At 39.7% G+C, this 24,099-nt stretch overlaps 1 protein-coding gene and 1 long non-coding RNA gene across 16 annotated transcripts in view; one reads left to right on the top strand and one right to left on the bottom strand.

The window, feature by feature from the left end:
* EYA1 (EYA transcriptional coactivator and phosphatase 1) overlaps positions 1-24,099 on the bottom strand; it is a 324,909-nt gene that overhangs the window by 11,860 nt on the left and 288,950 nt on the right. For 10 of the 15 annotated variants that reach the window (XM_082363451.1, XM_082363452.1, XM_082363442.1 and 7 more), the window contains 5 exons: positions 8,228-8,286; positions 7,957-8,117; positions 6,907-7,021; positions 6,660-6,781; positions 2,724-2,823 (listed from right to left, as the gene is read on the bottom strand). In XM_082363451.1, the coding sequence (XP_082219577.1) occupies positions 2,724-2,823; positions 6,660-6,781; positions 6,907-7,021; positions 7,957-8,117; positions 8,228-8,286 (557 nt within the window). Of the gene's footprint in view, positions 1-2,722; positions 2,824-6,659; positions 6,782-6,906; positions 7,022-7,956; positions 8,118-8,227; positions 8,287-24,099 lie in introns of all 15 variants that reach the window. The other 5 variants (XM_082363446.1, XM_082363448.1, XM_082363449.1 and 2 more) reach the window with 1 other exon arrangement.
* LOC309614839 overlaps positions 1-24,099 on the top strand; it is a 154,526-nt gene that overhangs the window by 96,524 nt on the left and 33,903 nt on the right. The gene's annotated exons all lie outside the window — the stretch shown is intronic.

Below are 24,099 nucleotides of genomic sequence, written 5' to 3'. Positions count from 1 at the left end.
AGGAATGGTCAATTTGTCACTCAGGATGATAGATTTATGACATCTGAATCATATGCACAATTATTAGGAATCTGACTATTTCTGAAAAAATCTGTACACTTTACAAACACACATTAAAGTTCTTACAACTCCTGGTTACAGTTTCATTAGAGTTCCCATGCTGGTAGCTCTCAAGGTGCAAAGAGTTCCTTTGTAACAGAGAGTACTGGACTGATTACATACACTTATCCCATGAAATCAGAACAGAAAGTTGAAGCTACAAGTATTCATTTGCAGTCAAAAAAATTTAAAGAGGATGGTCGTCATGGGCAGCTGCCTAATTCTTTTCGGTATAGGTGTGTGTGTTTGCCCTGAATAGAAAGAATAACATGTCCAAAGATAAACAGTGGAAACAATTTTAACTGTTCTTCAAAGAGAGCAAATACTCTTAGTACTGTTACTACTTTCAATTCTAACATCAAATCACGAATTCCTTTACTTTTCCCATCTTGTGTTCACCACACAAATATCTAAGAAACATACTTCTTGTGTTCTTTGAATTTTAGGTCATCACTTTCAGAAACATTCTTCTGTCTACCACAAGCTAGAAAGCCACATTTTGGCAACCTTCTCTTGAAATTAAAATTTTTTGGTGAGTACTAGGTGGAGAAGGACCAGCTTGGAGGGCAGATTCACACCTTGGCCCTGGGCCATCCTGGCATGAAATGCTGCTCTTCAATTCTGTGATGCTCAGAGGTGCAAATCTATTCCATGTTCCCATAGCCACTAGGAGGTCCTGTCTGGAAATGGCAGGGGATTCCAGAGGCTTCCTCAGGAAAAAGATTTGAGCCTGGATTCGCACCAAATATTCTCTTTAACTCTCCAGGGTTGAGCTTTGGGTACTCTATTTAGTCTGGGAAAGATTTCTTTTTATGGAGACAGCCCAAAGGGCTAACAGATGTACCTAATGACAATGGTGGTTGGCCACTGGTGAAGCTGGAATGCAGAATTAGTGCTTAGATGGCAGATACTGCTTAGAATCAAGCTTTAAAAAAGTGTGTGTGGGTTTCTACCAGCACTGATCACACGTGGGGAGACTGTAATCATGGGCACATTGTGTATCTATGGGTGTAAGTGAAATCTATTATTTACAGAATTAGGGTCAGCTTCTATGCTTTTACTGGAATTCAGAGGCACTGAAGGTGAATTAAGTATTCTTGGACTCTATAAGGAGGCTGGCCACGTGCCATGCTTAATTCTGCATCTATGGGCTGGTGCCATTTCTGGAGTACACTGGAATATTCCAGAAGAGCTTGCCTCCTTTATGGAAAAGTGACTTCTATGAGTGAGTGTATGGGGAAGAGAAGGAAAAAATTATCCTATTGGTTAATCTCAGTTAATGCTCTTCAATTTAAGAAATATTAGTGCATGACTGTGCCAAGATTTAGGGAACTGTAAAAAGAAAAAAAAAAAAAAAAAATGAAGACAGAGTCTCAAACAGCAATCAAGCAAAATAAGATCCCTACATCTCAGGAGCTCACACTTTACTGCTGAAACAGGCACGTGTGCAAATAATTAATAATAATAGCTGCCATTTGTTGCATATTTCATATGTATCAGGCTCTGTTTTATATCTGAACTAAATCTAATCCTTAAAATAGCCAATGAGCTAGGTGCTGCTATAACCTCCATGTATAGATACGGAAAGAGAAGGGTAAAGTAACTTTTTTGAAGTCACAGGAGACTGGTAAATGGTAGAGCTGTCATTCAAACCCAGGGTATCTGGCTCAAGAATGCAAGTTATTTACCAGAGCTTCTCCAATGAAAGTATAAGTGGTGCTATTATAACTGAGTTCTTATAAACTAGGGAAATAGAAAAGGTGGTATGTAAACTGGATTTTGAAAAATGAGTAAGACGATGACAGTAGGGCACTGGGAAGAGGAGCATCCCAAGCACAGCAACAGCAGGAAGGGGGTGCTGGGCGTGGCCAAAGGAGCGTAAGCAGACCAATGTGCCTACGTTGTTACTAGATTGTGAAGACCCTGAGTGCCAGGCTAAGGAATGTGGTTCCTTCCTCCTTCCCCCTTTTAAAAATACAATGAAGGACATTCATGAGAAAGCTTTTGCTATGGGAAATGACAGAATCACACTTGCAGGGATGCAGAAGAATAAAAAGAAATCTCATGGGCAAATGGGGAGTCAAGGGACCTGCTCCTTTCCTCCTTTCTGAGCATCCCAAAAGAGGCAAAGCATTGACCTCGTGATCAAAAGAAGGCACCGTACTCTAGGGCAGAAAATAGTTTTGCAAGCCGGCTCTGATTAGCTCCTAGAATCTTTCTGAACTGATGTTTGGAAGGTTCTTAGGCTGCATCCAGGCTCAGGTAACGGACGTCTGATCACCTGGCGATGTCTGCCATGGGTGCAGAAAGACGCATGAGCATGCGTGTGTGCTGTCTCTGTTCCGGATGATGGCTGCAGAACTAAGCCTCCTTTTCTGTTCCCCAAGTCTACATTCTGTGAAGACCAACCATCCATGACCCCCGAGCTTGTGAATACCACTCTTCAAAAAGATCGCTTCAATAATGACTTAATTCTACTCTGCCCTTGGTCAGCGCTTATGGTTCAGAACACATTCATAATCTGTTTCAGAGAAATGGCATGTGTTTAAATGATCCAGTTCTGACGATTTTGAGGACTAAGAAAAATTAAAGGGCACAAGAGGGACCAAGGAGGAACACTCACCTTTTTTGCCCCTTGTTCCTCTTCCACACCGTCTCCTATGACAACATACACCACTTTTCTTCCAAACCTCTGAATTATCCTCTCAAAACAGCTTTCCTTTCCTAATGAACAAAAGTAAATTGTAAAAAAATGTGAAGTTTGAGTAAGTCAGCACTCTAGGGCTTAAACTTTTTATATAAAATGCTTTTTCCATGCTTCTGATCCAACTCTATCGTACTTGTGCGAACTAGGAAAAGAGTGCTTTTATATGCCATTTGGGGAGTACGCAGAACAGCACAATACAGCAAAAACTGTAAATGAACGACCCATGTGGTGTTCTGTCCCTTGGGAATGGACAATTTTAGTACTTTTCCCCCCAAGACTCATTTATTAAAAAGTAGAATCTAGATCTAGAGCATTTGGTGGAAAAAGTTTTGTTTGGAAATAGTACTTTTCCCCCCCTACAAGCTGAGACTAAATGAAAGCATGCCATTCTGGCAATATATTTTAACTTGACTTAAAAAATGTTTCATGATCTAGCAAACTCTGAATACAGTATCTGATCGAAAGACTGTTGACAAGGATGAACAAAACCGAAGGACTGGTTTTGTTACGGCAAGAGAAATCCAACACTGGACTTGGTCTATCCCTTCATTTTCAGGTTGGGATGCTCTTTGAATGAAAGACACCCTCCCCCCCACCCAGGCCTAATGCACTGACCTGAAATATTCTTGGAAAACTGTTTCTGAAATGAATGTCAGGTAATTTGGCGACCTACAAGAGAGAGCGTGCTTGCCTGGCCCAGGCATCTAATGTTCAGTAAAGCGCTTTCCTAGAGGAAAAGTGGGATAAAGGTAACAGGATACCTGTACCTATCTATTATCTTTCCCATGTCAAGACTTAGTTTAGGCTCCCGTGGCAGCTACACTGTCAGCATGTCCCTGTAGTTAATGCGGCCATTGTTGCTTCTTGGAGCAGGAACTGGGGTTCCAAGTCGTGGGCTGCCAATAAGGTCATTTTAATGGACAATGGGACAGTTTATAGTTTTCAAATGTGAATGGCTGAACGGGGGCCTGTACCTCTTTCAAATAAGGATCAGATATACACACGAACAAATTGCTTGTTTGCTTAAACAAATGTCTGCTTTATATTTGTATTTTGCACTAAAATCTCTAGTTTGCATCTGACAGAACGAAATAAGGCCAGCCTTATTCAAAGGATGTCATTTCAATGCTTCTTCAGTTGCCCACTAACCTGTGAAATATTAAATCACCTTGAGAAACAAATACAAAGGATGGTTTTCACTGCAAAAAATATGTAACCAAACAGTCAGATGTCATGAAACTTTCTTTCCCCGCTTAGAGGGAAATGTTTATGTGGTTTTGTAAAGTTTCCTTTTCATGGAAAAAAGGAAGGTAAGCTCAGTGTTATTTAAAAATAAGTCCCCAACCTTTTTGGCACTAGGGACCGGTTTTGTGGAAGACAATTTTTCCATGGACCGGCGGGGGTGGGGGTGGGGGTCGGGGCCGGGGGAGATGGGGATGGTTCAGGCGGCAACCCCAGCAATGCTTTGCTCCCCCTTCACCGCTCACCTCCTGCTGTGTGTGGGGGGCAGGGAACCCTGGCCTACAAGGAAAATTCCTGGGTGGTTTTCTGCATTGATCCCCAAATTAGATCTCGTTTGATGGCAAAACTAGCAGCAACTTACAGGAGTTTCAATCCCTACTGTTCTTATTAAAAATATCATGGAAAAGTGATTCTACCGATGGTTTTGAGATCATTTCTACCACCGTACAGTTTTTAAATCGAATTTTTATTCTATACTGAAAACAAAGTTAAGTCCAATATGGCAAACAAAATGCCCATTAAAAAAATACTTTCTTGATTGTTATTGTAATTTCCTATTATCCTCGCATTTTCAAATTATTTGGGATTAAAGTTCAATGTGCATGACGTGTAATACGCTCATTGTTCTTTTCTTCTGGGAAGTTAAGTGCTATCCCTTCTGTATTATATGCTCATTTGGAATATGTTCTTTCTTTCATGAGCTGATAAACCTTTCCCTTGGATCCTTGTTTACAAAACACAATGATTCCTCTTTATTGATACAGATAGAATAAAGACCTGAGTTCGTGGAAACTGATTGCTATTTTATATGACAACATATAAAAATTCAAGTTCTACTGGGCTACTAGGAATTCGATTTGGTATACTCCTTTCGTTTTATAAGTATTTTCCAGTATTCTCTCCTTGGCCCTTCTCAGGAGGCATCAGTCATTCTCAAACTCCCAACTATTTCCAACTTGACAGGGCTATCTGAATATCCCATAGGTTTTTCAAACTCACATTGGTAAGATCAAACCCTTATCATCTTTGCCATCAAACCTGATTTCCCCATCAGCTAACAGTGTCACTGCTGACCCAGTTGCCTAAAAGAAACCTCTGTGTCAGCCTTCTTCTGAATAAACAACCATTTATTCACCCATTTCATTCAACACTGATTGAGTACCTACCATGTGCTGGGCCCTGTAGCCACCATGATGAGTGAGACTGACAGACTCAGTTATCAAGGAGACTATGAACAAATAACTGAACAAGCAATTTTTTAGTGATAACTTGGTAAGTTCTTTGAAGGAGAAGTACAAGCCAAATAGATAGGGGCTCTGTTTTGCACCTTTTTCTTTAGCCAGAAACAACCTTCTTTCCACCTACCAGGATACTCAGCCTCCTTGCCTAGGACTCACTCACATAACATTCATCTCATTAGGGCAACCTACGAGGCCACTTATGATAAGACCCAGGTCTACCTTTCCAGCATCAGCTCCCCATGGGCATTGCATATTAGTCACCCAGGACGACTCACAAGTCCCTCAGCAGGGAACACATTTTAATTCCTCTGTCACTTTGTTCTCACTAGCCATCTGCCTAGTAAACTCTTATTTACCCTTTTCTACCCAGCTCAAATGTCATATCTTCCCTTTAGTCTTCACTGACACGTGCCCTCTGCTTCCTCCTGGGTGGGAGTGAATGCTCTCCCATTGAAGTGCACATTTGGGCACTTAGTGGTAGGACCCCTTAGGATGTGGAACGGAGTCTGCTGGACCTTGGAATCAGAGAGATCTACTTTGACCCTTAACTTTACTAGCTGTTAACTTGAACAATTTAAGTCTCTGAGCTTTAGTTTTCTCAGCTGAAAAGTGGAAAGGCTGCAAAGACTGACTTTAGTATGTAAAATGTTTAGTACAGTTCTGAGCATCTAGTAGATACTTGATAAATGCTTATTTACATACTACTTTGTCATATTATAGTTATATTGATGTCTGCTTCCCCTGCTAGAGCTAGTGAATTCCCTAAGGAAAGAGCCATGTCTTCTTTTTATCCTGACTTTTGTTTTGTCTTGGTTTATATCTTAACTAAACTTCCCATTAATCTTTTTTCCCAACTACATTTCCTTCTTGCAAGAATTTAATTTTTTTGATCCCCATAACAAAAATGGGAACTCAATCATTTATACATGTTGTAAAATAAGGTGAAAAAAATAGTTCCAGTAATAATAATTATTAGAGCTAATTAAAGCTGCCATTAGTTACTTCATTTCTACTTTGTATATTTCTATACAACTACTTGTTTTAGCTTATAAAATATTTTCATTGATGTTGCCTAAGAGAATAAAAATAATAATCTAGAAGTGATGCTAAGTTGACTATAGCTAAAACACGTAGGTTTTAATGTTAGCCAGTAAAGTAAAATTTTCTGAGTTCAACTACGTGGATTGTGCTTTATATTTCTCTTGTTATCTAAAGCCAATTTTGACAATAAAATTGGTTAAATCATTCTTCTAGTTTTCTGACATTTAGCATTCTGAAAAAAGTAGTCCTATTTATTGCCTTTCATTTTTACTAGCCTGAAAGCAAAGGGTTGACTGTTAAATTAATTAATTAATTAAAAAGCAGCTTACCAATTTTAGTTGCACTGTAAATATTTTCTATTGGAAATACAATTCCTAATCCATACAGCAGGACTTTCGCCAATGCTGGGATAAGCTGAGTAGTTGTTACTAAAATATTAACACAGTTCGTCCTGTGAGAATACAAAGAAGAAGAAGAAAAAAAAAAGACAGTTGAAAAATAAATCTCCAAAATGAACAAGCACAGCTCGTTCTCAGGCAAAGGCACTTTGTATGAAGTGACCTGGGGAGAACTTACCGGGAGTGAATGAGTGTGAGAGCTTTCAGGGCCAGTGTCAACCAGGAGTCTGTCAGGGCTTCAATCTCGGCCCTCAGCTGCAACCAGGCTTCCCTCTTAGCTGGACCAAGCAGACCTGTGGATTTAAAAGCACACGAACTACTTCCTCACTAATGTGTCTCGCCAACTTTATAAACAGTAAACATTTGAAACTACTCGAATACTACCCTCAAGCTTTATAATATACTAAGCAATTTTTCACGTCATCATTCATTTGACAACTATTTAGCACCGCAGGGAACATCTACTGGTTTTGCATTCCTAGCACCCTTCTTCTGGCTATAGACGTCATCTCTTCTTTTTTGGGGAGCCTACTCTCCCCCATTTCTCCAACCATGAAGTTTGAGCAGAGCAGACCCTACCCTCTGGCTCCCAGAATAGCCATATGTCCTCAGCTTGGCCAGTGAAAGGCTGTTTTGGAACTTTTGCTCAATCTATTGGGAAAGACACTTTCCACCCCACGGAGGTGCTGAACTGGTAACATATAAGCTGGCTCTACTGGTGGGCACATTTGCCACCTTTTGGGAGGTGGTAATTTTCCAAAGGAAATTACAGGCCAAAGATTACTGACTGCATCATCTGAGCATCTGGATTTAGCCATGCCAGAAACCAACACCACCTAAACTTTTCATTAGGTCGATATGTTCCTTTTCATACCAAAGCCATTTTGAACCACAATCAAAAGATCCAAACTAATGCAAACATCTACCCGGTAGAAGGAGCTTTATGATTCGTCTTAAGTCCTTTAGGCAGGAGGTCATGAAACTTACTCCAGGTCACACTACTACTAAGCAATGGAGCGAGGACTAGACTAGCCTGGCCAGGGCAGCTGGCTCTAGTCTGTTACTTCTGGCACTCAGTCACAGCAGAATAATCACTGGTTAGATGAAACGGCTCTCAAAAAAAGCTATTCTATCCAAAAAATGTGTGATGTAAAAGTGTGTGGTACTTTGAGCATCTTATCAAGACTATCTTAACTAACCCAGTAACCTACTGGTGAGAGTCACTTGCCTCCGACATTATTTTTGTAGGTATTGTAGATCTCTTTTACTCGTCTGTAACGGAAGGCCAACTTTCTCATCCAGTCTACACCGCCCCGCACGCCGGTTGCCAAGCATAAATTAGCGCTGGTTGCCGCAGCAGGAAAGCCATCTGTTCCAAAGTTATATGTGCTATTTAGATGCAAGAAAAGCCCAAAGTTAACCAAACAGAAAGTTCATCTTAATAAGCTGAGCAATTAAGCTATAACATGGAGCCCATCACTTCCCATTCATGGGCTCACCTTAGGTCTTGTCCATTGTCATCTGAAGAGACATCATCTATATGAACTTGGTCACATTCCTAAAATGCAATTAAAATGATACATGTTAATTTTCAAAAAGCATCTACATTTATCTACATTTTTTGGAGGGGGGAAAATCCACACAAGCCTGTTTAAAAAAAAAAAAAAAGCCCAAACACTCTAATTGGAGTGTTTTCCAACCACGGCAATCAGTAGGTGGCAGTCTAGTTAAATTGACATTTTTACCTACTTCGGGTCCTTTTACAATATAAGAAACGAGCAGTGTCATTAAGGACTACTGTTATTCAGGTTCAGAAAACACATTTTTGTGTTTAGAAAGGAAAGTGATTGAAAACAATTAGCATATGTGTTCCATAAACCTCAGGTACCTGAAGACATCGTGCTGCTCGGAGCTGATTCAGTCAATGCCGAAGCGTAACTGAAACCAGACATTTCGGTAAATCTAACATGCTAGAAAAATTAAACCTGATGCTAACTGCCAATGAAATTATGCCCTCTGATTGCTGTCGAGCCACACACCAACACAGCCTGAGGCGAGCGTGTGGAGGAGCCCAGACGAGAAAATCTGTTACTGGTTTGTCATTGATTTGAGAGATGCAAGTTTTATTCTTTCTCTCTCTCTCTCTCTCTCTCTCTCTCTCTCTCTCTCTCTGTGTGTGTGTGTGTGTGTGTGTGTGTGTGTAGGAAAAAAGCATGGGAGACTTCACAACCTAAATAAAAATAATCAAACCACGAGATGTTTTTTTTTACTTTTTAACTTTTTTTTTTTTTACTGTTTCACTATTGTTACATATTCATTTTAAATATCGGATTGATGAGTTGATTATAGAATAATATGATTTGAACAGACCTGATTTTAAAATCCCAATCCACGTGTAAAGTGTTTAGAATAGGAGGTGTAACTGTGGGTTAAAGCTCAGTTGGACGAGTTCACGTTGATACACCTGCTCACATATAAGCACGCCCACATCTTACTGCTGTGTCCCCAGACCCCAGCATCATTGTGGGAAGAGCAGACACTCAGTCAACATTTGTTGAACAAACGAAGGCAAACTAATTTGGAGACAGACGCGGTCCCTAGTCCAGAAACAAGTAACACACACTTGGCATGCTTTAATGTTTTCAGTTATGATTCTCCTCTTCGCAGTCAGCCTCCAAGTACCCCAGAGGCCGTTCTGACACTTATTTCCATTAAAAGTTTTAGTTAAAAAAATTTTTAAAGAAATTTGCAGGCGTGCATCCTGTATTTTAAAATGTTCTTCAGACTAAAGCTCTGGTTATCTTTCCTATAGAGTTAATTGTATAGAATCTAGCCTATCTGTCCCTCTCGTGCTTCACATCCAATGTATAACAAGATACCACAGGTAAGCACCACAGGAACAGAAGGTGTATTTTTATGTTGCTGGTTCCTTCTGAACAAATTCCTTTCTCTCCATGGATTTGTGAGGAAAGGAGCAGGAGATAGAAGTGGAAAGAAACTCAAACCAGCTGTTGCTTAACAGAATTAAAATCCTGACCCCCCAACCTCTTCTTTCTAAAGCATCTATTTTCCAGGCAATCCTCTCCCAGCAAGCAGCAAGTTCCAAGGAGGAAAGGACTTTGACCTTGTAACCCTCCCCTGCTCTCCCGAGGTCCGTAACCCCAGATAAGAAAAAAAGGAATAAAAGTCTAGGAGGCCTCACAGGCAGGACTGTGAATTTAACATTTAAAAAAAACAGGTCATTCCTGCAAAACATGTTTGGAAACTTCTCAGAGTTATTAATTATACATAATTCGGAGGATGAAAGATGAATGATAGTTGTGTTTTTTCAACAACGTACTTATTCTGGGTCTAAAGAATTACTAAATCATGACCTTCTGCTATCTAGCCATTTATCTAGCCAGAAATACAAAAATTATGTTGTTGGTAAACTACTCTTTTCGGGTGCATGGTCAGTTACAACACAAACAAATGCAGAAAAGCGTACTCCCCGCAGACAAACAAAAACCCCTAAAGCCTTACTTAGCGCCGCAACGGAGGATTTTTCTCTCTTGGGAGAGAGAACGGAGAGGAGGAGGAAGTTGAGAAATTAGAAGAGGAAAAGATATGTTAAAAAGAATTTAATTCAAGGAATCAGCGGTGACCTAAAGTTACTAGGTTAACTCTAGGGGTGGGAAGAATTCTTTGCAAAAACAGGGTGTTAAGAGGCTTTTCTTAAGCTAATGCTCTTGAAAATCTCCATTACTAACAGAGCAGCCGTTATCTTCTAATGACTGTTGATGACTCTACCGTGGCTATTGTCCATCCACATCCTGTATTTGTTTTCTCCTGCCAGCTTTCCTTAAGACTTTTTGTTCCCAGGCTGAGGCCCTCATTTGAAGTATTGTTCAATATCTTGGTTCGCGCTAAGTGTCAACAGCTTCCAGCTTTTTTACCTGCAGATAACCAAACTCACTTCACAGTGATTTGATTAAAGCAAAGTGTGGTGTGGTGGCAACAAGGAAATCCTGCTCTTCAGCTGGAGAATTTTTGTAGAACAATTTTAATCAAAATAGATTAAAAAAATCAAGCGCATTTTTCAAAAGAGCCTCGGTAGCGCTTTTAGGAATGAAAACATCATTAAAATGTCTATGTAAAATGTGTTTTTGGAATGGGTGCTCATTTTACTTAACAATAGACAAGTACTATGTTGCACAAACTTGGCATTGATAAGATACATATTAAAGATGCATCACCGCTGAGTCTCTGTATGAGTTTACAAATAAGGGTATAAATGTCTTGGGAAATAAGCTGTGTATTTTAAAAAAAATTAATGAGAAACTATAATATTACTTTTGATGCTTACCTATGAAAAACTTTAATTCCTTAAAGAATGGAGACTATTAAGATACTGAAAGATCATTTCATTTCCCAGCAGAGCCCTGTTACGTGTGAACTTGTGCTAAGTGTCTTCACTCCCAAATTAGAAACTGCAGTTCCCTGCATTCTGATATCGTGCAGTTGTCTCCTCTGTGGGGACGAGGCTCCCCTTCTCCCACTTTTCAGAAGCCATCTAGCTTTTTGTTTGTCTTCCTAAGAGCCTAATTGGAGGTTTCCATTTTTGCTTTCCGAATTTGGTTGCTTTGAGTTTCCAAATTCGTCATAAACTGAGACAATTAGGTAACTGAGGGAGGGGAGCAGAGGGGGCTCTGCACCCACTGAAACAACAACAGCAACAGAGTTTAAATCGCCCACCGGTAGACACAGAAGACAATAATGGAAGCGTTCTGTATTTTCACGTGCCAAAATATATCCCTACAAACCCTAATTTAATGCTTAATACACAGAGTGCAGATATATAGAATTCCACGAGAAAATACGTTTTTATTCCCAAAAGACTGAATGTGCTGAAAATGTACTCTTGAAATAAACTTCCAAAAAGTATGTGATAGGATTTTAAGGAGTATGTCCTTACCGAATCCAAGTCTTGGGGTGACATCCACATAGGGGGCTCCCACTGCCAGCTCAGCCAACTGAGCATATTTCATGCATTAATCAGTCCTACTGAGACTTGAGATGCCTAAGGGACCCCTAGCATATATGGGTGTCAGGCTTGGGGTCTCACTTGGGGACACAGAGTAGTGATTTCCTGGACTCCTGGCAGACTTTGCACTCAATACCCATCCAAGCAGGCTAATGGGTGCCTTGGATTAAAAAGGTGATCATTTATTTATTCATGTGTCTGATTATTTATTAAGGGGTGACTGTTCTGGGTATTGTTCTAGATGCTAAGGATACACCACTTAACACAAAAATCCTTACCATCTTGGAACTAACATTCTAGTTGGGAGAGACACCCAAACAAGAAAAAATGCAAAATGTACAACCAGACAGTAATAAGTGCTAAGGAGAAAAAATACAGCAGGCGAGGGGAATATGCAAGGCTGTGGTGGTATCTGCGGAAAGAGCTTTGCAGGCCAAGGAAAGAGCAAGTTCAAAGGCCCTGAGGCAGGAGGGGAAGAGTTACATGGGCCAGCAGGTGACAGCGGGAGCTGGCTCTGCCTTGGAAGTAGCATCAAGTTATCAGTCCCTGCCCTCAAGGCACCTAGTTTAGCAGGAGGGCCAGAAGTTAATTTAACTAGCTACACGTGTGCTAAGTTAATTACACTTGTGGTAAATGCTGCAGAACCTCCCTGGAATCCAAAGGACTATCCTCTTGGAGAAAAGGGAACCCTCCTGCACTGTTGGTGGGAATGTAAGCTGGTACAGCCACTATGGAGAACAGTATGGAGGTTCCTCAGAAAACTAAAAATAGAATTACCATATGATCCAGCAGTCCCATTCCTGGGAATATACCTGGACGATACTATAATTCAAAAGATACATGCACCCCTATGTTCATAGCAGCACTATTCACAATAGCCAAAACACGGAAACAACCTAAATGTCCATCGACAGATTAATGGAAAAGGAAGATGTGGTACATATATACGATGGAATACTACTCAGCCATAAAAAGGAATGAAATAATGCCATTTGCAGCAACATGAATGCAACCAGAGATTATCATACTAAATGAAGTCAGAAAGAGAAGGACAAATATAGGATATCACTCATATGTGGAACCTAAAATACGGCACAAATGAACCTATTTACAAATGAACAGAGGCAGACTCATAGACATGGAGAACAGACTTGTGGTTGCCCGGGGTTGGGTGGGGGGGAGGGAGAGGGATGGAATGGGAGTTTGGGTCGGTAGATGCAAACTTACATTTGGAATGGATAGACAACAAGGTCCTAATGTATAGCACAGGGAACTATATTGAATATCCTGTGATAAAACATAATGGAAAAGAGTATAAAAAAAGAATGTACAGATGTACACATTTCCAAAAAAAAAAATAAATAAATAAAAACAAAGGACTATCCTCTTGCTGAATGGTGGAATTCTGTTTAGTCCAAGAGGGTTGCAGAGCTCTGAAAAACTGAAATTATAGTTTGCCAGATCAGAGAGGGACAGCCTGGCCCACTGTTTATTCTGGTTGCTTTTGTGATTAAAGTAATCAAATACAGAGATACATGGCGGACAGCTAGAGGTGGTTCACAATCGCTGAAGCTGCGGTAACAGAAACAAAACACAGCTTTTCGATCCCAGACTGTCAATGCCGGTCCTCTACTTTTGCATGGCTGTGCGGTGGAGTAGGGGAAGGTGGCACTTTTGGGGCAAGCCATCCTTCTCTCTAGGAAGTACCTTAGACTTAGAGATGCAAAGGGACTCTGTACAGTTAGTGAGCAGGTCCCAGAGGTGAGAGGGAAGGCTCTTGAACATAGTTTCTTTTACCCCCCAAATTATAGATGTGAGAATTAATGTGGGACTGGAAAGGGATCAAGAGGTGGGCAAAGAGTTATTTGTTGTTCATAGCTTTCCAAAGGGATGGCAAAATCAATATTTTTGCATAAAGGCTCTGTGTCAGGTCAATCCTAAAGGAATATATAATTAACATTTTTAGTTAACCAGTTTTCACATATACCCACAGCTCACAAAGAGATTCTAAGGAAGAGTCAGGCCAGTGCTGGGCACAGTTGTGATTAGCCTTCACTAGGAAAATGTCACAATACCGAATTAGATATTGCTAACGCATCTGGCCCACTGTTGCCATCCTGAGCTCAGTCTCTCCCTTTTCGGAAGTCCTAGAGCACCAGGGATGCACCATCCGTTGACATTCGGTTACCAAAGTGTCCCGTGTTGACACTTCGTGTCCCACAGAGAGCGTGTTCCTCCTTCCCTCAAAGTGATGGCGAACGACTCTGAGTCGTTTCTTATACTTCTGTGGAGTTCCTGCAGAGGCAGGCCCACGCTTTCTCTTACACAGACTCCTATTTCTTGTTGAGTTGAATTACTGTTATTTGTGTAGAACACAAAATAGTATTTCATGTTATAACCCATTTTACAGATGCAAATAAATGAAGACTCAGAAGAGTTAAATAACCTAAGTGCTGAGACACTATACAGGTCTTTGACCCCCATTCACTGTTTCTTCCCGGGATCCCTGGATTTCACACAGTGTAGACAACTGCCCACTCTATGTGGTGGCCACGACCTAGGTCCCCGGTGCCTCGTCCGTTGTTTCACGTTTAGGGGACTCCTGCTCCGGGACACATCCTCTCCTTCGTCTGCCCCACACCCACCTGGGTCCAGAGTTTGTCACCACAGCCCCTCTCCCAGCCTGGAGCTCGGATGTGAGTCCTCCATTCTCCAAGCCCCGCCCCTTCATCTCTCCACCATGTCTCCAAATGATTGGCACTCCAGAGGGAAACGGTTCCGGAAGGAGAGCCATCGTGGGAACTGGGGTGGAGGGGACAGAGCATAATGGTAGGCAGTGAGAGCGTAGGTGTGTGACTTGGACACATGTCCTAATAGGAGCCTTGAAGCCAGGAACAAGGATTTTGGCCACAGTCACGGTAGAGTTGAATGAGGGCAGTTGGCAACGATCAGGGAGGCGTGAGATTGAGCCTACAGGTGCTGGCCTACAGGCTCTGTCCTACCTGAAAGCCTCCTAGGAGCATCCTTTGGATAAACACCACAAACCAAATGACCAAAGTTTACCCTCGCCTGGCTTCCCTTTATGTTCCATGGCCTGTGCCTCACAGAGCAGTAAAATAAATAAAATTAGCAAGCTTCAGTTACTCCCGGCCCTCAGCTCGCAGCCATCTCAGCCCTCGTGGGGCTGGATTATAAAATGCTCACATGCGTGGCTGGGGAAAACTGCCAACACATGCAGCAGAACTGAATACCAGGTCTAGACTTAGAGATGCGCAGGGACTCTGTGCAGTTAGTGAGCAGGTCCCAGAGATGAGAGGGAAGGCTGGGAGCAGGAAGAAAGCCACATGGGGTACCAGCTCACAGCCAGGCGGCAAAGGCACAGTCTCTCTCAGAACTCTGGTTGCACTGTTATTCTGCCTTTTTTGGTCCCTTCTGTCATTATTTTTGGCACTGCAGCTCAAGCTGACCTTTTTCTGATCCATCATCATCTCTGGCCTTCCAGGGCCGGGCCACAGACATGTTCTTTTGGACCAAGCCCCGGGAATAACTCCGATTTTGTACAGGGGCTCATATGCAAAATATTAAGTTATGGCAGAATTTTTCTGCAAATATTTATTCTGCTTTGATACCGTAGTGGTTGGACTTCCCCCCCCAAGCCTTTCACTTGTGCCACAATTATGTAAAAATACACCATACCATTCACATTCATTTAGGAAAATTAATAAAAAGAATTAAGACAGTTACAATGGGTCTTATTATCTGTGCCAAGCACAGTGACGTCATTGCCAGGATGTTGAGGCGTTTATACCCCTGAATCCGACACTAGAAACATAAACTCCAAATAAACCTGCAGGCTTTGAATAAACAGAGACACTTAGAAGACTTTGAGGCAGTCCTGCATGTTATGAAAGGGAACAATATAAAATTCTTACAAACACGTCTTTGGAGAAGTTGAGTTACAGAAGCCCCGATTCTGCTGACTGAAGCGATATTTGCTCCATTTCCCAAATTTACCATGAGAAAACGAACACCGTACTGCTGACTAATTGTATCAATAACTTTCTTTACAAAGTAAAGAAGGAAGGAAGAAAGAGTCACCGGAGAAAGAGCTATTTTCATTGTCTACATCAGCGAGCCTACTGAGACCCCCTGGAGTTGGTGAAGGCCAAGGAAACCACGCCTGGGTTCTCTCTCCCCTCCTGTCTGTCATCAAGCAGTTACATCCACTGCTCTGACCTCCCCCCCTCCAACAATACAGATACTTGCTTGATACCTTAGACATCTACAAGTTACTAGAAAGTTTTCCTTTTATTCCTAAACATGAAAATGTTTAATTATACAGAGTACAGGAGTATTTCTAGTACTTTAGAGACAACTCAAACAAATCGTCTGAAAGCTTTATTTTAACAAGTGATCAGCAGTGCTTGAAAATGTTTAAAAAAAAAAAAAAAAGACACCCCCCCCCCCACCTGTGGATGTGCCCACACTATCTTCTTTCTCATAGAAAATCTAAATTGTACTGATGGCATTACGGGGTGACCAGTATTTGAGTGACAGAGGTTTTAAGGGAGTGATTTCCATGGCGGCTTTTGGAAATAACTCCCGACTGCCTAGATATTTGCATAGCTTTGTTGGAAAAATAAGGTGAAATGGGTCATCCCTAGAGATTTTCTGTTATTCAGAAGTTCTATGTAGGGGGAAGGAGTGGTCAACAAACAAGTTAATTAATGACAAAGATGTGAAGAATCCTGCTTCTAATTCACTGACAATTAGAGTTAGCGCCTCGAGCTCGGTGGTTAAGAAATTCTGTCTGTACTGTACAGCACAGGGAACTATATTCAATATCTTGTAATAACCTATAATGGAAAAGAATCTGAAAAATATATATATATGTATAACTGAGTCACTTTGCTACACACCTGAAACTAACGCAACATTGTATATCAATTATATACTTCAATTAAAAAAAGAAAGAAATTCTGTCTGAGAGTTGGGAAATTTGCAGAAACCAGGGTTTTACTTGCATATTTCGCTCTTTTGCTTTATAAAGGAGGCTGTCCGATCAACGTGCTGTGTATTCAGACTTACTGATGGGGAGTAATATGCTTGTAGTGTGCTTTCTAAAGGTGTGTCCAAACCCTCACTGCACTTTCAAATGGATGCAATGAAAAGCCATAGAACTGCTGCGTCCCTGTGCCCCTCACCAAGGACAGGCGGCAAGCCTGCAGCGCGGGCCACCTGGAAAGAAGGGTATCCGGGTTGCAGCCCGGTGACTGGCGCTCAGCGGCAGGACCTGTCATGCCTGTCTGGGGTGCACCTTGTGACCTGCCGATTGCCTGTGCTTTCCCACTACAGTGCTTCCTTGCAAAAGAAAAGGGTGCAGATTACCCAGGGCTAAGGCACAGGAGGTGAAGAACAAAGGGAGTTTTTGAAATCATTCTGTTTGACAGTTTGCGAAACACCAAGTTAAGGAATTAAAATATAGCTGGACAAATTTATCTTCACATTCCCACTTTAAACTATCTACTCAGCACAGCATCAGTGCCAACGCGTATTTTAAGTCAGTGTTTAAATATCCCCATCTGTTTTGATAGGAACAGGATGACACAACTATAGAAGCCAGTAGGAAAAAAATAAATAAAAACAGAATTTTGAATCTCAGAAACCGATAAGAGGAATTTTAACATCTATTTTTAAGATTTGGTAGTAAGATGCAACTTGTGGAGACACGTGCTGTTTTAAATTATTGTTTCTTACTTAGAAAAACAGTATTTTAATATATTTAATGTTGCCATATCCTGTAGGGATTATCTAAACGAGAGAGATATTTTACTAGAATCATGTTTACTTTAGCTAGGAGACCTAGGTACCTGTATTCAAAACCCAAGATTTGAATTACAGCAGTTTCAACAAAGGCAAGATATTAACTATTTCAATCTCATTCTGTTTAGATGAATAGTCATAAAACATTTAGAGAATAAAATCTTTACTGAAAGTACCTGGAGATGGCATATTAAGGCAAAAGATAAAGTGCTTAAGCTACGTTTTCGTATATGTACGAAGTTATACTAAATATTTAAGATCACTAAATAAAAATTACAGGACTCTCAAGCTTCTTATTAACAATAATTAAAGAAAAGATGAGAACATGTTTTTAAATTTGTAATATTTTCTTATAATATTAATTCCTTTAAAAATGTGCTCATTAAAAGTAAGATGTTATGATAATACCACTGCAGCAAGCCGCTCAAAGAATCCCAAAGGAATTACATGAAGCTGGTTCCTTCTTAGAGAGTGGTACAGTGTTAATAAATATGTCAGTTTCACTCTGCTTGGAGTTCCTTCTTTCTAACCATGAATACCTTCTTTACCACATGGTTATATTAAATATATTTGTCTTTATTTACACCCTCCACCTTAGGGTGAGGAAAAGGAAGGCTTACTAATGAAAGCCAGAAAGAATTGAAGATGAGCTTTTAAAATAAAATGGGCTTATTTAAAATTGTTCAACACTGTATCTCTAAAAGGAATGGATTCATTTAATTGATAATTATGGCATATTATTACATTTGATCAAATGATATCAACACATAACTTTCTTTACTTTTTAAAAAATATAGTGAATAAAAAAATAAAGTGAATAAAAAGCACAGAGTGAATGAAAAGGTATACAGTGAATGCCTAATATCTAATGCTACAAGATCCATCTTTTTTTGTTTAAGTTATGTTTTGTGCAATAGCACAAACTATATTTCAGTGCATTCTATACCCCTACCACATGATACTATACATAAAAAGCTTTGGCCCAAATATACAGCTTCATTTATCGTTCGGCTAATGTAAGAAGATATGGCATTTTACAAATTTGCAGAGAAATCAGTGAAAATGTTTTATACCTTCAAATACAAAAATAGGGCAGTGCATCAGTGTTTGATATGTCAAACTGTATTATACAGCTTTTCATTAAAAGATCACACATATTTTTAATTATATCATGTAACTTAAAATCAAGTAGTAAGATAAAAGACTACAGGCTGACAAGGTACAAAAAAATAATTCAGAGTCTTAAAAAAAGGACAACTCAGCACATACCTAATATAAATGTCATTCTTTGGAATGTCAGGACTACTCTTAAGAATAAGCCTTTGATTTACTGCTGAACTGATTTCTCAGTTTTCAGTGGGTTTGCCCATCATTTTGCAAACATAATTTGTCATTGGCCACAGTGTTCTTTGTAATCCCTGTTGCCTTTCTTTTAGATCTATTATTCCTGCTGAGAGTATCTACCAAAGAAGAATTTTTCACAGTGACACCAACTCTAGTCTTGCTGTGAATAACCATATTCTCATAAAAATCATTCTTTTTATTGCAAACTTGCTGCTATAAGCATGGAAACATACCCAAACCAGGAAACCTTTTATCCTTTTCTGCAATCACTTTATTTTAACCTTCACTGCCATTTGAAGAAAATTAATCACACACTAATATATTCACAAAGCATTTAACTAGAAGTTTTCATTTACATGGAATATTTCTGTTTTGATCACACATAAACCAATGAACTAAAGCTGTAATAATTAAACAGGTCATATTATAAGAGAGCTCTTTTTTTCTGAAATAATTTTTCACTCTAAAATTCAATATTTGCGACAAACAGAAGTTCCAGTTTATTACCATTCATGTCTATCGGTTCCTCTTTATTGAACTGCAAACCATATGTCAGGACAATTTTTAAGGACATATTTCAATGTAATTGATTTTTTAAGTGACTCTTTTTTGCAGGGGTGAGGAGTAAGATTTGAAAGTTTAAAAGAGACCAATTTATTAATTTTAGTTAACTTTCATCATATAGCCAGATGACTTTATAATGGTAAAAAAGAATCAGTTTTGTGTAAAAGAATGTGTAGCTCGGAATAACATCCTTAGTTCATAAGTGAATACAAATTCTCCAGGCTGATTTCCTCTGCCGTATAATTATTGCTGACTCCAGAGAGAAAAGTAGGCAGAAACGGACATAGGCACTTAAAAAAAAATAGGTTCCCCATGAGCTTCAGGAAGGTTCCATCATCACCTTCCCTCACTGTCAGCCCCTCATGGGGGGAGTGAGGACCTCAGAGGAGGCCACTTTCTTACGCAAAAAGTTCTCTCTTCTCTTCCAAGTATCAGTGGGTCTGAAATTCCACCCGTGGAAATCGTTCCTTTTCAATCTTCTTTTACAGGACAAAGACTTCTGGTAAGGGTAAATGACTTAAGCTCCATTACTCTGGGTGAACTTTCCTATCTGGTAAATTTCCTGCAGCATGGGGGCTCTGGTGTGCCCCAAACCAATGGGTGTCAATAGGGGAGGGGGGGAGAGGCAAGTGCCTGAAAACTAAGGAAAAATCTTGTTCATACTCATAATCTCACTCCCTACAAAACCACCCCTTTTCCCATGAATTATATATTTCAAGCCACAAAGACTATGTTTTGGTTGTTTATATATTATTTAGGAAAACAGTATATTATATACCATTAACATAGCAGTAATATGATCTATGTTACCTCTGGAAATATCTTTAGAAAATATATAGGACACGCATTCTGTATTCTTTCATTCATTTTGTCATGTATTCAACTAATAATATACCAGGCACCAAGCACACGAAAATAAACGAGATGCAGATAATGCCAGTAAGCCTTCATAAACATGGGGAGGGGCTGGAGAGAGAGGGTATAAGTGAGTGTCACTATGATTTTTCCCTCAGAGAAGGAACTAGAATTCTCACAAAGCTACAAGAACGGAACATGGGATTCATCATGCTTCTCGCCCTTCTCCTTTTAACCCAGCCTGTGCATTAATCACCTTCAGATATAGTTTTCTCAAAGAAGGTTTTGCTCTCCCAGGAAATACGATGGGAGAGCTGGTGGAAATCCTCCAGTTAAGCCACTATGGAGGATTAGCTTCTTGGGGGCAGGTAATACATTTCATTTCTGTTTCTGTCTGTCTCTGCCTTTTAACCAGAAGGTGATCAATAGATGCTTTGGAAAAATTAAATTAGAAATACGTTATATATTCCAACGCAAATGGGCATTCAAGGGCTTCAATAATGAGACTTGACCTTGCCTATCCAGTGCTGTCTGTCTCTCCTTCATAGCCCATCTGGAGGAGCTACATTCTCCTTGCAGGCCAGCCTCAATCAGCCTGGCCCCCACCTCCCTCTTTCACCAGATAACGGTTGTGTCTATTGCTTGCTGGAATGCCTTCTCTCTCCTTTCTCTCCTGTCAAGGCAAGATTCCTCTGTCAAGCTTTTTTTTTTTTTTTTCATTTGACCAATAAAATTAATGGGTTCTTTTCTTTCTCAACCCTGACGTATGCTCTGGAGCTCACTGTCTGAATAACAGAAGCAACAGTCATTAAGAGCCACTATGTGTCAGGCACGTATATTGCACGCTATTTCCAATCCTCCCTTAAACTCTATATTTGATGGATAAGGAAATGAAGGCTTACACAGATCTGTGTATCCCACCAGGTAATAAATGCTTTGAAGGAAGAGAGAACTTTTTATGGGTCTTTTTCTCCCTATTTATATTCTAAGTAGAACCTTACTCCTGCCTATTCCTTTTCTGTGTGGACCAAGCACATGGACGATACTGAAGGAAACCTTCCAGATCATCTGGCTGACAGAATTTAATATGAAAAAATGGGGTGACCCAACCAGAAAGTAATTGCTAACATTACTGCATTTTGTCATTGCAGTGTTAAAAAGTTAGTAGTTTTATGAAAATAAATGTATTATTTTATCTGATTATAAATGATACATATTCATGTAGAGAACACATGCAAAACACAAAAATATATAAAACAAATAAACATCAATTCCATCCCTCAGAAGGAGCCAGTGTTAAAAAAAAATTCTTCCATCATTCTTCCTGGTCCTATTCAGTCAATTATCCAACGTTCTTCATGTTTTTCGTAGAGCTTAAATTTTGGCACGGGATACACACCAAAAAAGCCAGTAGAGCCAGATACACGTTTTATAGCTACTTTCCCCTCCACTCAACAATATGGAATAAACATCTTTTAATATCAATTAATCATCTGTATTATCTTTTTAAATTGCTGTATACTATTCCACATTATGCATGTCTCATATTTCTTTTAACCAAGCAATGGCTGATAGTTTCTAATATTTTCTTAATTCCCTAATATTTGAGTAGGGCAACAACTGTCAATCCTCCTTACAATTCCATTTTAAGCACCTAAAATAATATTTAATTATTAATTAAATTAATTTATTAATAATTAATATTTAAGCATTTTTGTGCATAGGACAGTCATCACTTGATAAATGTTTAAGTGAATGACCAGGCTGATGAACAAGCTTAGACAGATTCATGACATTCATTTATCTCTTTAGGCTACATTAGACTTTTCCTTACGTGATAGTTTTAATCACTCAAATCTCTGAGCCTTGTTCACTATATACCTTCTGCTTAGAACATTCTTCTCTAAAGCCCACCTCACACGGCTGTTTATTCCTGTTAATCCTTTGTGACAGTTTCAATGTCACCCTCATCTTTCTGAGTACTCCTTACTCTGAGCTTATGTGACTTTAAGCACCTTGAGAACATCACTTTCATCTTGTTTACTATCATCCCTAAAAAGTTTTACAAAATTCATTTGTTTCTTAACTCAAATATAAAGTTTAAAATTTTTCTCTTGGATCTTGGAAAAGCCCTTGTCAATTTCCTTAAGGCCTTGGCCAATTATGGGGTATGACTTCTGCTTATGACCATTTGAATAGGTATGTTACTGAAAGTAGAGTGAATTATTCGTTTTTGTCATTTTGAATTCAAGTAATTTTCCTTATATTTTAAAGAAAGTAAAGGTTATAATTACTACTTTGAAAAGAGAAAATATAATTTCGCCACACCTCTACATGTTCTTATTATATACATGCTAAATACTATCTTTCAACTGTTAATGTTCCAAGCTACCTACTTTTTGCTTAGTAGAAACACCTTATCTGCAAGTCCAGGGGGACTGCATTAGTATGTGTTTAAAACAAACTATTCCCACCAATTAAAAGGGATGGTATCTTGGATCTAAGAGGTCCCTTTAACTTTTTGACAAAACACCAATACTAGAAGATACTTCTTAGTCCATTATTTTCGAAGAGACAAACAAAATCACCAAATACTGTTGATTAAAAACGGCATCCTCTCCACCTGCCCCGGCACTCTACCTGCCTTACAAAGGAGTTGCGCAAAATTAGCAGCAAGAAGAATCCAGGATTTAGAAAGGTTTTACTTAGAAATGCTGTTAGCATACTGGACTGGCTGAGCCCAGATAGAGGCTCTATTGTAACTGCCCAGAAACGGGAGAAGACTCCAGGGACCACAACTTAAGCACATTTTGGGGAAGTTGAAGTTACAGGCTTTCTCTTGCACTCGTCAATTTTTTTTTTTAAAAAGAATTTTTTTCTCTACTAAGCAAACTTCCTATGAAGGTAAGCGAGTAAAATCTCCCAGATTGAAGATTACTGAGCACCTGTCAAAATGAAGAATCTAAACAAAAAGTCTGTCATAGGTGACACCAACTGGTCAATTTCTCAGGACTTTTAAATAAACTGACAGCCATCAGCCAATTATGTGAAAGCTGAAGTGGCATTTCTATTTGGCAAGAAGGAAAGGCACTCCTGAATACTGAGGCCCACCACCATGCACCAGGCACTGGTTGGGGCTCCAGATAATTCTCTCTCCTAACTGCACTGTACCTCTGGGACATCTCTGACGCTTGCCGGGGTTGATGGGTGAAGGTCGAGCATTAGTTGTAAGTGAGACCTGAACTTGCGTCACTTCCAAAGAAGTGTTCACTCTTTCCCCAGACCACGCTGCCTCCCAGTGGCTTCATCCACAGAATAAAGCCAATATCTTATAATAACGATAAATGGAATATAACCTTTAAAACTGTGAATCACTATGTTGTACACCTGAAACTTACATACTATTGTAAGTCAATTATACCTCAATAAAAAAATAATCAAAAAAGAGACTATGGTAAAACGAGGAAGATAGTTTCACAGGCGGGTCAATTGTCAGTTTGCTAGAACGACCCCTTTTGCTTTACATATGTTATTTAAGTTTCTGAACAGGGAATCAACATATATTTAGATTCTGTGTTTCCAAACAAAAATCTCACAAAGAGATCCCTGCTCTGAGATAATGTTTATCATTCAATACATTCTTCCTGAGAAATCGTAACCAATTTTATGGGTGATGACTTCAGGCTCGATTCTCTCTTCTGAGCTTCAGACCCGCATACACTGATGCTTGCTGTAGTCTGCCTGATGTCCAACACACACTTC

The sequence above is a fragment of the Balaenoptera borealis genome, assembly GCF_965194805.1.
Source record: "Balaenoptera borealis genome assembly, chromosome: 17".
Taxonomy (NCBI): Eukaryota; Metazoa; Chordata; class Mammalia; order Artiodactyla; family Balaenopteridae; genus Balaenoptera; species Balaenoptera borealis.
The sequence above is the reverse complement of the archived record's forward strand: the minus strand, read 5'-3'. Positions and strand labels throughout refer to the sequence as shown.